The sequence below is a fragment of the Petaurus breviceps genome, unplaced genomic scaffold (assembly GCF_028583685.1).
Source record: "Petaurus breviceps papuanus isolate PSGF00001 unplaced genomic scaffold, PetGlider_PUasm1.0 90881, whole genome shotgun sequence".
NCBI classification, from domain to species: Eukaryota; Metazoa; Chordata; class Mammalia; order Diprotodontia; family Petauridae; genus Petaurus; species Petaurus breviceps.
In genome coordinates this window covers 6,715,501-6,728,485 of record NW_027187369.1, presented here as the reverse complement: position 1 = coordinate 6,728,485, position 12,985 = coordinate 6,715,501, and the positions used below count along the sequence as shown (strand labels likewise).

At 49.0% G+C, this 12,985-nt stretch overlaps 1 protein-coding gene across 2 annotated transcripts in view; it reads right to left on the bottom strand.

Moving 5' to 3' along the window:
* BCORL1 (BCL6 corepressor like 1) overlaps nt 1-12,985 on the bottom strand; it is a 67,972-nt gene that overhangs the window by 41,353 nt on the left and 13,634 nt on the right. For both annotated transcript variants that reach the window (XM_069074054.1, XM_069074055.1), the window contains exon 4: nt 2,199-2,329. In XM_069074054.1, the coding sequence (XP_068930155.1) occupies nt 2,199-2,284 (86 nt within the window). In that variant the 5' untranslated portion in view covers nt 2,285-2,329. The remainder of the gene's footprint in view (nt 1-2,198; nt 2,330-12,985) is intronic.

Genomic DNA, 12,985 nt, shown 5'->3' with positions numbered 1-12,985 from the left:
CTCTCTCTCTCTCTCTCTCTCTCTCTCTCTCTCACTCACTCACACAAGCCCCAGCCAGGAAGGGGAGGGGAGAACCGTATCAGATCCCCCTGCTCCCTACACATAAACTTCTCCCCCTCCATCCCCTCCTGACCCTGCATGAAATTCTCCCTGGAAATAGATATCCTTCCCTAGGAGCAGCTGCACAACCTTGACGGAGGAGACTCCAGTGAAACTTCTGTGAGCTCAGATTCGATCCTTCCCTTCTCTCAGGCTGAATTTGCTCTTGTGTAAAATGAGGGGCCATGAGTAATAAAGAATGGAAGGAAATGGGGGAACACATGGAGGGTGTGAGGGGGGGCTTCGATTCCAGTGGCCCCTTCCCAATCACCACCTCATGCTCTGAGTCTTCGTTTTCTCTTGTCAAATAGAGGCGGCGAGAAGGGGGAATATGCCATAGGAGTAGGAGTAGATGGCACAACGCTGGCCTCAGAGTCAGGAACCAATCCTCGGGTTTGGATTCTGTCTCAGACATTTCTTAGCTCTGTGCCTCAGTTTCTTCACTTAGAAAATAAGTGGGTTGGGCTCAATGACATATAAGATCCTTTCCAGCTCAAAATCTATGACGCTCTGCCTCAATGAACTCAAAGGCTATTCTATTAGGTAGCCATCATTTCTCAGTTATTAAATACAGGGAAATCAGCGACACGGCCTGGCCTGTGATTTGGATATGTTACCGCAATCCGCGGAGTAGCTGGGCCAATCACTCCCCAAGCCAAGAGATGCCTCTAAAAACTGGGGCACACAGGGCTGCTGTGGGGAAGGCGCCCACACCTCATCACTATTTATTCAAAAGCTTCTAGATCCCCTACAGGAGTCACTAGTACAATGGAAAGAACACTGACAAGTAGGAGGATCTGGGTTCAAATCTCAGCTGGGCCACTTATAACTGCATGACCTTAGGCAAGTCCTTCTGGCCTTCATTTCCTCCTCTATAAAATGAGCAGGGCTAATCAGAAAACTTTAAGGTCCCCTTCCTCTAGCTCTGAATCTACAATTCGATGATCCTGAAGAATTTGGCCGTAAGACACAAAAGATCCTAGATCAAGAACTGGAAGGGACCCCCTCATTTTACAGAAGAGGAAACTGAGGCCCAGAGAAGGGAAGGGACTTGCCTAAGGGCACACATAGGGTCCTAGCTCTAGACCTGGAAGGGACCTCAGAAGCCATCAAGTCCAACTCCTTTATTTTACAGAAGAGGAAATTGAGGCTCAGGCGGGAAAGGAACTTCCCCCAAATCATCTTTTGAACCCAGATCTCCTGACTCACAATTCCATATTCACTCTACTGCATCATCTAAGGGATACTAGACTGGGAATCAGAGGACCATCATAGTTTAGCGGAAAGAATGTTGGGATTAAGATGAATGACTTGGGTTTAAATCCTGGCTGTCCCTCTTACTACTTCTTAACCTCAGGCAAGTCATTTCCTTCCTTAGTGTCGTCAGTCAGTCCCCTCACCTGGAAAACATGGAGGCTGGATGAGATGACCTCCAAGGCTCCTTGTAGCTCTAAAATCTAGAGTACTCTGATTAGAAATCGGGATCTAGGTTTAAGACATGAATAATCAGTGCACCAGTAAATAACCCTATCTAACTAAAATGACAGCAAAGCCCACTGCGGGCTTTCTGGCCCTTCCCGGCAGCCCACGAACTTTCCCCTGCACTGCCGTGGCGGCGGCGGCAGTGGCGGCGGCAGCAGCAGCAGCAGCAGCAGGCCCAGAAGACCCAAGAGCATGAGCAAAGGCAATGGGAGTTTCCAGCATGGAGAAGACTCTACATGTCAGGTGCTGCCTTTCTTCCAGGGACGAGTCCAAGATTGGTTTCTATATCTTCTGACACTGCCTGAGCCCCGTAAAATAAAACTGAAAGAGCCTGAACTTCCCTTTCCCTCTCACAGTGGAGGCTACCCAGCCAAAGGTCCATTGCTGACACAGCAGCAAGGGCCCCTCCCCGGGGAGCTCAGGGGGCTGAGCATCAAGAGGAAGACAAGTGCATTCTGGGCCAGGGCCAGGCTTAGCTTATTGCCCCCTGCCCCCGCCCCAATCCACACACCAACCCTACATGACACCTCAATTCTCGGGGTACATGGGCTGGGATGAGTACTCTGCAAGCTGCTCCCCACCCCCTGAAGCTCTCAGAAGCCACTGAGCTGCCTTACCTGTCTTCGTTGATGCCACACATACGAATACGGTCAGTACTGGTCCAGTTGTGCACCCCACTATACAGTGGTGCCGTAGAGATCATGACAGCCCTTCACCACCAGGATGGAAGCCACCAGAGCTGCTCTGCCTAAGAGGTCCAAACAGACAAAGCCAAGATAAAGTCATGTGGATGGTGGAGTGAGATTCCAAACAGCTGTTATGAAGGACCTTTCTCAGAGCGAGCATGTGGGGTGGTGGTGGAGGGACAGAAAATCTTGGTGCTTTCTACTCAACTCTTGGCAATAGCTGTATGAACTTGGGTAAGTCCCCTCCCCTCCCTGGGCCTCGATTCTCTCCCCTGTAAAATGGAGGCTTCAAATGAAATTACTTCTAAGACTCTATCCCAGTTAGGGAAACTTTTTGTTCATCAAAGAAGCCAGCCAGAATATTCAAGCCGGAAGGCAGATGAAGCAAGCTGCAGAAGACCAAGGGATCTAATGGCACAGACAAACCCAGAGGTTTCTAGATGGAAAAGAGCTACTATTTCCCATCATGGAGAGGCTAAGGACTATGGCAAGGAGAGAAAAATCCTATTTCCAAGACAGATGGGGAGCTGAACAACAAAACAAAAGAAAGATTCCTAGACCAGGGGTTCCACAGAATACAGCCACCCAAGCAGGCTCCCGGAAATTCCTTTTGGAAATGGTTCCATGTAAGGGGGTGCCTATGTGAGGTAAGAGGTAGGGAAGGGTCAGGGTGAGGGTGAAGTAGAAACCAAGGTATCAGGATAGACCCATGATGTGCACAGAGAAAGACCCTCCAGAGAAAGCCTCTTAAAAATGGTCTTTTCTGTTCTCAAGATGGGCCCAGATTAAAGCAAACCAAGTATAGGGTCTTCTCCCAATCAGATTCAGCATATCTCACCATGACCTGGTTAAACTGACAACTCCAAAGGGGACTTCCATAGCTGAGCCTTGACCACCTGGAGCTCACAAAGCTGTCTCTAAGTCCCTGCTACAGTAACCAGTTCCTGCCCTGAGAAGGGTGGTATTACCCAAAGTGCTCCCATGCTGACTGGGTTCCTGGGCTGAGTAGGTAATAGCCCCAGTTATCCAGAACACAAGCAGCCTGACCTATCGATTCATCGTGTCCAAGTTTTTATAAAGAGGCAAATCAAAGCAAAATTAGCTCATATTGGGGATTTATATAGAAGCAAAAAGCCTGCAGGTTATCCGGGGCTGAGGGGACACCGACTTCAATATTCCTAACATTAACACTGGATGACATCATCACTGAGTGTAGCATCCAAAAGGGCAAGCTGAAAGACTCTTTGGAGGCCCCCAATCCAAGGCCTTCACTGCCCAGATGAGCCCCAAGCGTAGCAGGGCAGCAGACTTTCCAACATGCTATCATGATGTTCCACCCTGCCAATACGGTACGGTGAAAAGAGAACCCAAAGGAAGACCTAGGGCCCCACTCCCCAGGAGGCTCCAGGAAGGTCACATGACTTCACCCACCCTTCCATCCCTCATCTGTCAAGTCGGGATCCTAAGAGAGCTCCACAATTCAGTTGCCACTCATGGCATCACCTCCCTGATGTCATGGTCCTCTCAGAGAACAAAGGAAGAATCACTAAATGTTATCTAGAAAGCATTCTGCATTAAAAAAAAATAGCTTTCTGCAACACATGAGGGTTCAAAAAGCTTCTTAATAAGGCAGGAAAGCAGATGAGAAGCATCAAAGAATCCTAGCTCAAGGACCATGGAGTCCAGGCCACCCCACACACCCCCATTATACAGAAGAGAAATGAGGAGCTAGTAAGATTCAGAAGCATGATGTGAACCAGGTCCTTTGACTCCACAGTCTGTGGGCTTTCCTCTGGTACCAGATACAGAGGAAAAAAAGAAATGGTTCTAGAGTGAGAGGAGCAGAGATTTGGCTCTCTCATTCCCTGTATGACTTTGGATGAGTTTCTTCCCCTCCCTGGGCCTCAGTTTCCTCCTCTGTAAAATGAGGGAGTTGGACTGGTTTGCATCTGAGGGACTTCCAGCTCTAGGTCCAGCAGCTCCAAGGTAAAGATTTAAAGATTTCCCTTGTAGAGCTGAAGCCATTAGTGGGCTGGGAACTCCAGGAGGACAAGGACAGGGGCTCCTCTAAACTCGGGCTCCCCCAGCACTCAGAATGACGGGGCTCCCTACACAGCCCTGGCTTCTGGGGCCCACCAATTTCCAGCAATGTGGCGAGCTGAGTCCTTACTGTCCTTAGGGCCTCCCCCTTGGTTCAGCTCATTTGGGCACACATGGAGTCACCCACCCTGGCTTGAGAAACAGGAGATCAGGTCATTAGCTAATGGACCAGGTGGCTTTTTTTCCATGGGTACCCTTCCTCCCTGCTTCCTGTGTCCCTCCCCGCCACCCCCCCCAAAGCATTAGAAGATTCAGGTCATCCACAGCCATTTGCATTCCGGTGTGGAGGGTACTGGCTGCCTGAGTATCCAGAGAAAGAAGGGCTGAGTAAGTGGCCATGGGGCATCCTAAGGCAGAGCTTGAGGCTACTACCTGGGTTATTCTGGTGTGCAGGGACCCAAAGCAGAACTATGTGTGTGAGGGGAATTCTGGGATTTGGAAACCTTGTGGCCAGGGATGAATCACCCAGATAACAATCTCCAGGAAAAAAGAAAAAAAACCAAACCTCTCAAAGGCCGCTGAGCACCCAGTGAACTAGGCTGTCACCTCCAGAAGCCCTGGAAAGGGAGGCATTCCCTGCAAAGCATCAGACAGGTGGGCTTCTGGGATATACTACGGCCTTCCTAGTTCCCCTGTGTTACTGCTAATTAAAGACAGCCTTTGTGTTGACAGATTAAAAGATGGCCTTCCCTGAAGAGGTGGGAGAGAGAGTGCAGGGAACCCACCAGCAGAGCAGGACCGCAACACTGCTAGCTTACCCCAGCTCTATTCACAGGGAAGAAGGTCCAGCTGAGGAAGAGGTTCAGACAAGGGCAAACATTCCCACAGTTTCCTGGTGGTACTGAGCTCCCCACAGCAGGACAATGCTTAAGACGATCATCTATTTCCCAGAAGAGGGAAAGAGTACTTCACAGATCAAAGCAGCACCTGATAACCCCCCTCCCCTGAAACAGCAACAGCTCTCCTTTCTCTGGTGCCCTACCGTTGGCAAAGGCCTTTCTTTCCAACAGGGCTGGGAAGGGAAGGGTCATTACACCCATTTTACAGATGATGAAATAGAGGTTTGAGAAGAGAAACAAAAATGGCCTACGGTCACACAGGTAATAAGTGCCAGAGCCCAGACTCCAATGTGGATCTCCTGGCACCAGATCTAGTGATCCTCCCATGCCACCAGGGTAGTACACCTCACATACCCTGACAACAAATATCCACACTTGAAACCTCAGTGGATGGGCAACATTTACAAGCAAGGAGGCTTCCATCCAGCTGGGAAGCTGGGCGGATTAGCTCAGCCTCTGAATCACACAGGCAGGAGAAGTCAATGTGACCAGAGGGAGAGATTCCTCAGTCCCCAAATCAGCAGCGTCTGAACCTTGGAAATCCATACAGAAAGGAGCAGGAAGGTAGGTAGGCCCACAAGCCCATAACAGTCTTTGCGGAGCAGAAGGGGAGAAGGTGGTGGCAAAGAGCCTTCTATCCTAAACCACTGGGAGAGACCAAATCTCAGTTCAAGCCCCCTGGGCCTCTGGATGATACCGGGCAAGGCTCTTCTCTTGGGGGTCCTGTTTCTTCTTTTTCTTCTTGGTCTTCTGAGGCTGAATCTCCCTATCTCACCCAGCCTGAAAGTGCACTGGCCACTTCCAGGTGGCTATGAGTGCAATGGCCCTAATGCCATTCCCAGTGCCACGGTCCCAATGCCACTACTGATCATCAGCACAGAAGCTTGGGTCTCCTCGGTTTTCAACCTGGGTTGCTTCACTCCTCCTCAGGCAGCCTGGTATTTCACTACTCCCCAGGGATCCACCAGCCTCGGCCTTCCCAGTGGCAGGGATTACACACATGTGTCACCATGCCAGGCCCCCATTCCTTCTTCCTCCTCTCCATAATGAAGTAAGTCGACTAGGTGGTGGTCACTAAGACCTCCCCTCCTCTGCTCTAATCCTACCATCACTCCCATCTTAAGGTCTAAGTCTCCTCTTCTCTAAAATGAGAAGAATGGACCAACTGACCAGCCCTGACATCCTATGTTTCCTGATCTCTATGTGAGGGAACTACTGGAATAATAATTTTTAAAATGTACCAGAAGAAGGAGGTAAGGACACAAGAGGCCCAGAGCATGTGACAAGTACAAAGGCAAAGGAAAAGCAATAGGGGAACCTGGACTATTTCACCATTGTGGGCTAAACTGAAGCACTGGTGGGAGACAAGGCTGAAGAAACGTTCTAAGAAGATGCAGTCTATGGCTAGGAAGAGGAGGATGGTCAGAAAGCCTAGGCAGTCAGGAGACCAGGTGAAGGCACAGAGCCGACATCTCCGAGAAACCCCAGGCAAAGCAGGCCACAGCGAGATTCCAACGAAGAGCAGCTCTCACTGGGTCTGCCTTCCTCCTTCTCTTCTGGGAAGCATGAGGACCCAGAAGATGGGAAGCTGGGTGGGTTCAAGGGCTGGCTCTGCCACTTACTGGCCATGTGACCCTGGCAAAGTCCCTTCTCCTCCCCTCTCTGAGCCTTGGTTTCCTTCTTTGTAAAATAGGAATAAACACCCTCAACCCATCCTACTACCCAGGGCTGGGAACAAAGTGCAGTGGGGGATCGGGGGGGGGGGGAAGGTGACTGGACAGAGAAGCATGGCTTATTATTATTAGAAAAGGACAAGGCATTTTCTACTCCAGTCCTCCTGGGGGAACAGTGTTGACCCTGGGCTTCTGAAGGTTCTGGCCAGGTCTCCATCACAGGCTGCATGATAGCTGGGCATCGGGCTAGTGCCAAAGTACCAGCCCAGCTACATTTGGAGAGGCCGAGGCCCCACATTAGCCACAGGGTGAGCAGGGGTTTTTTTTAGCCACAGAAACTCGGGAAGACTGTCTGTTAAGTTATGGATGGGTGCCCATACCAACAGCGGTACAGCTCCTCGAAATATTAACATAAGGAAGGGACGTATAAATAGAGAAGGCAACAAAATAGAGATCTGGCCAAGAGCGTGGAATTTTGAGCTCCAGGGAACCCTTCAGATCATCGACTCATCGAGGAGGAAAGGACTTATGTGAGATCAGAGAGAGAGAGGGAGGGAGAAAGGGAGAGACAGAGAGAGAGAGAGACAGAGACAGAGCAAGGGGGTGAGAGCAGAAGTGTGTGAGAGAGAGGAAGACAGAGGGAGAAGGAGAGAGAGAGGAAGAGGAAGAAAGAGATTGAGAGAGGGGGAGAGGGAGAGAGGAAAAGGGAGAGAGAGATTGAGAGAGCAGGAGAGGGAGAGAGAGGAAGAGGGAGAGAGAGAGAGGGAGAGAGAGAGACAGAGACAGACAGAGAGAGAGAGACAGAGACAGAGACAGAGAGCGCGCAAGATCAAGAACAGGAGTGAGAAAGTGAGATCAAGAACATGAGCGAGCGAGAGCAAGAATGAGAGAGAGCAAGAACAAATGAACTACATATAGCCAAGTTTCCCAAAATCTTACAGGGTTCTCTGTCATGGCCACTGATGCATCACACCAAGTTGGGGTGGCTGAGGGAATCCTGACAAAAGTTCACCCCAGGTAGTCTACAGAACGTAAGCTACTCTACAAGACTTCCTTGTTGGACCCAACCACTAAGACAGCCAATGTCAAGGGTCTCCTGGAGTAAGCCCAAATCAGTGGCACACCCCTCCCTCTCTTCTGTGATGACCTGGGTTCATCTTCAATGAAAGCCCGGCCTTACCATTGGGTCTACAAGTGCCCCTGGATGACTTCAGGAGGTAAGTGGGCTCAGGGTAGACAACACTGCAATTTGGAGATGCACAATCCAATAGGACAAATGGGTATCGGTACAACTCCCGAATGGTGGCCAGAGGCAAAGAATCACCCTCTTAGTGCCAAAAACCATTAGTTTCAGAAAAGGGCATCCAAGAATAACCCTCAGACAAAGTTAAGAGATACTGTGGAAAGAACCATATCAATGTCCAAGAGAAAAGCTTATGATGATTCCTGCCTTCACATACATCCAATCGAGTTGCATGTCTTTCAAAGGGAAAATAGACAGTAAGATGAGTCGAGTCTCCTGGCTGAGTGGGAAGGACCCTGGATTTGGAGGTCAAAGAGTCCTGGGTTCAAATTCTGACTTTGCTAACACCTGGTCCTTAGCTGGACAAATCACTTAACAAATTAACAAATAACTAATTGTTGAGCGTTGAAATGCTAGGATTTTCTTTTTACAAAGATGCATGTCCCTTCGGCAGTAACTCCTACCGTTAGAATCTGTGGTTCCATCCTTTGCTTCATTCAATGTTCTGGAACTGGAAACTAACATTCATATCTTCTGAACTCATAAAGTACCCTCCCTACTAAGTATGAGACTATACACTAAGGAAGGTGTGTATTTTAAACATTTTCCTGATTCAATAATCTCCCACGTGAAGATGTTTCAATATCCACACCCCTCAACAGCATCCATAGCCTTGATCTTTCCATAGAATGACAGGAAATATGATATGGTGGGAAGAACATTGCTGCCAAACTGGTATTCCTAAAACATAGATGTGACCATATTACCCACCCCCACCCCCTACTTAAACATCTGTGGCTCATTCTTGTCTCCAGGATAGAGGGAAATGGACTGAACCTGTGATTTCACTGACACAAGGATGAGGGCAAGGAACTCCCTCCCACTAAGGCACCGTCTCTTCAATTTCTAGTGTTGGAGAGTTATCCAGAACAGAGAGAGAGGTCAGTGCCTTGCCCTGGGTCACACGGCCCACGTGTGTCAGAGGAGGGTCTTCCCAGTACAGAGGGCAGCTCTCTCTAGCCACCACATCATGCTGCTTTGCCCCAAGCCTCAGTCTGGGATGTAAAGCCCTCTAACAACTTGTCTCCCATCTGCCTTTTCAGTCTTATTTCCTATTCCTTCCCTCTGTTCACTCTCCATTCCAGTCAAAATGGTCTGTTCCTCACATACAATGTTCCATCATCTCCCCCCTCTGTGACTTTGCATGAGCAGTGCCCCATGCCTGGAATGTCCTTTCTTCCCTTCCACTTCCAAGAACTGTGAGTGGCCCCTCTAACAAAAGACTTTTCCTGATCCCCTCTGAGTTATTAGCATTCTCTTCCTCTTGAACTGATTTTGCATGCATGTACTTCTGTACGTGAACTGCCCACCACCCTCCACACACTCAGCAGAATGTAAGCTCCTGGTGGGCAAGGACTACTTCCTACTTCCATCTGTCTTTGTACCCAGCAGAGATTCTGGCATACAGGAGGTGCTTAATTCATGTTCATCAGTTGAACTGAACACTGGCTTGAAGTCAAGAACACCTAGACTCTCCTGCCAGTTGCTCTAAGTCATGGGAATCAAGTCGCCACTTCTTCCCATAATGCCATCAAGCTTCATGGCTTTCAGAGAACATACAGGTGGGAAAGGATAGAAGAAAAGTAGCACTTGGAGCTAGACTGTTTGGTCCTTCCTAGCTCTGCCCTTAAAACCCCAGTCTGTCCCAAGCAACTAGGAGACAGGAGGCATTCTGCCACCAGCCCCTGGGCCTGCTGTTTGGCCAACCAAGTATCTCCATTTGTGTGCACCCTACAGGCCCAATCTCGGAAAGGCTTCAACTTAGTGTGCTATAAAACACCCCCGTCCCAGCCTCACACAAATTGCCATAGTTATTAGGTCCCCATCCTACACCTTGTTCCAGCCACCCTCATCCACAAGTACTGCAATTCCTCTTAACAAGGAATCAAGGAGACTACACGAATGGAAACATGGCCAATGGGCGTGACATTGTGTGACATGTGATGCATGCATCACAGAGTCCAACCAGAGGAAAGCTCGCCAAGGTCAGGGGTTCCAGCCCTCATCTAACTCTCTCGATGGGACTGCTCTAGAGAGGATATATACTGAACCCTCACAGAAAGCTAAGTCCTGGTTTGTCTGATAAAGTATCAGTCTTCCTGCTTCATGGTCTCTCCTTGGAGTCCTGGGCTGTTTCTGGGATCCCTCCAATCTCACCCACCACATCTCATCTGAACAAGCATCACTGATATTCCTGCTGCCTGATATGATACAAAGAAGCAAAATATCCCTGTGAAAACTTGAGGGTGGGAGAAGCCAATCAGCAGCCCCCATCTTCACAGATGGCTCCTGTGTCAATTTTATGGGAGCTTCATCTGTAAAATGGGTACAAATGACAAGTGGTTGTTTGTCCTTCATTCTCAAAAAGGACCATGACATCAGGAAGGAGATGTCATGATCTGCAAGTGAACTGGACTTAAGAGAGGCAGGGCTCTGCAAGGTTGCCAGCCTCACTCTCCTCCTGAGCCATCAGGAGCCAGTGGCAAGATATACATCAGGACAACTGGAGACAACTGATGCAGTAGAAGGCCTTGGCCTTTTTGAGTTAAGGTCTTTCCCAGGTGTCAGTTAGTCTGAGGCAACACCTATACAGCAATTAAGGCTAGGTAAAAATGAGGCAAAGAATAGCCTCTTTTACCTAGTCAAAAAAAAAAATCAATCTGGGAAGTGAAAACCTTCAGGGTTTTCACTGGCCCTGGCCAAAACAGAAACAACTGCTATTTACACTCACTCTGAGACATCAGAACCCAAGCATTGACCAAGTGAGACTTGGGCTAGGACCTATTGCTGGTCAATCAATGAGAGCCAGAGTGATCTGGGTTTACCCCATCGTCTGTAAAATCTAGTCCTAAACCCCTAGACATCTTGTTAGGTTTCAGTGATCAAAAGTTATATTCCTTTGGGCAGAGCACCCATAGTTAAGGGTATGATACCCTATGGGGAAGGAGAAAAGGAAGGAGGGAGGGAGGGAAGGAAGGAAGGAAGGAGGGAGGGAGGGAGGAAGGAAGGAAGGGAGGAAGGAAGGAAGGAAGGAAGGAAGGAAGGAAGGAGCTGCATGGCCCAACTATAACTGGCCAGTGGGGAGCCTAGTACCACTTAAGGTCCTCTTACAGAAAGAAGGACAAACAACAACAAAGGACAAGCTCACCACCCAGGACTCCAGGCCAGCCAAAGCCCAGAGAGAAAGGACAATGACTAAGGCACTCATCATAAAAGCTGTCACTTATCTCAACAATTAAGGAGCACAAAAGGAGATTTTTAAAAATGCCTCTTCCATTTCCATATCTCTAAGCAGGTTTCCCATTTCTAGTCACTGTTACATTAGCTTTTTTTCCATTTTATACAAATGGAAAAAAGTTTTCTTTCCACTGCCTTCTCTAAAATGTCATGGTATAGTTAAAAAACAGATATGACTGGCCCAAGAGGCTAAAGTCTTGAATTCTAGTTCTGAGTCCGTCACTTAATTTCTCTGGACCTAGCTAGACTAGATGACCTCTGATAAATCTCTTCCATCTGTCGATCCAGGAACCCACGTATGACCTTGGGCCAGTCACTCACTTCCCCTCCCTGGGCCTCAGTTTCCACCTCTGTAAAATGAGGGGGTTAGACCAGATCTAGGGAGGAAGTACTTTCTCCAACTTTGCCACATCTAAGTCCATTAAAAGGCCAAGGAATCCATAAGGTCCTTCTATTGTCCCCTGGATGGACAATATGGGATAGGACTGGGTGCTTGGCATCCCCATGTTCCAAAGCCAAATATAGGAATGTCCCAAAGACATACAGGATTCAAATTCCTCTTTTGACTCTTCTCTTCCCTGCTAGCCCAGGTATGAGAGACTGACCACTAAGCCATGAATATGCCACCATCCCTCAAAATTCCGGAGGGAAATTCCTGGCGACTTCCATAGAATCAAACAGCAATTAGCCTAGAAGCTGAGGAGGGCAGAGAGACAGTTTCCTCTCTTTTGTTTGTTTCCCCCCCTCCCTCTACGGAGGCACCTGTGAATTCCAGGGGAGGGGGGATAATATAGTAGGTCCTGCCTGGAGGGAAAGACCCAAAGACAGAAAGACTGTGCCTCATAGAAGTGGCCACAGCGGGAGATGGCAACCTGGGAAGGGATTTTTTTTAGCCACAGCAACTCATGAAACTAGCTACTAACACACAGAGGGCTGGTTGGTTGTTGCCTGGAGCTGGGTGGGGAGGGAGCAGAAGCTTCATGATACCTCTGGCAGTATGGTACAATGGCAAGACAGCTGGCTTTGGAATTAGAGGGCTTGGGTTCAAATTCTTGCCATGCCAACTAGCTACCTGTGTGACCTTGAACCAATTACCTTCCTTCTCCAGGCCTCAGTTTCCCTCTCTGTAAAATGAGGGTGCTAACTAGGTGGCTTCTGAGGTCCCTTCCAGCTCTAGACCAAGGATCCTATGTGTGACCTTGGAGAAGTCCCTTCCCCTCCCTGGGCCTCAGTTTCCTCTTCTGTAAAACAAGGGGGCAGGACCAGAAGGCCTCTGAGGTCCATTCTAATTCTAAACTGATGACCTTAGGCCACTCACCCTTGGACTCTGTTCCTGGGCCTCTAGATCTCTGGTCCTGAGCACAGTCTCTTGTCTCTAGTCACCTACCAGAGCAGAGGAGGCCAGGAAGCACACGGTATACAACTCTCGGTGGATTCAGGAGCAAAAAGCTGAAATCCTTGATTTGCTTCATTTGTCTAGCCCCAAGGTCCCTTCGCTGGCTCTTTCCAGTAGAGGAGACCCACATGAAGCACACAGAACCAAGCTGGGCCCGAGAATATAGACTG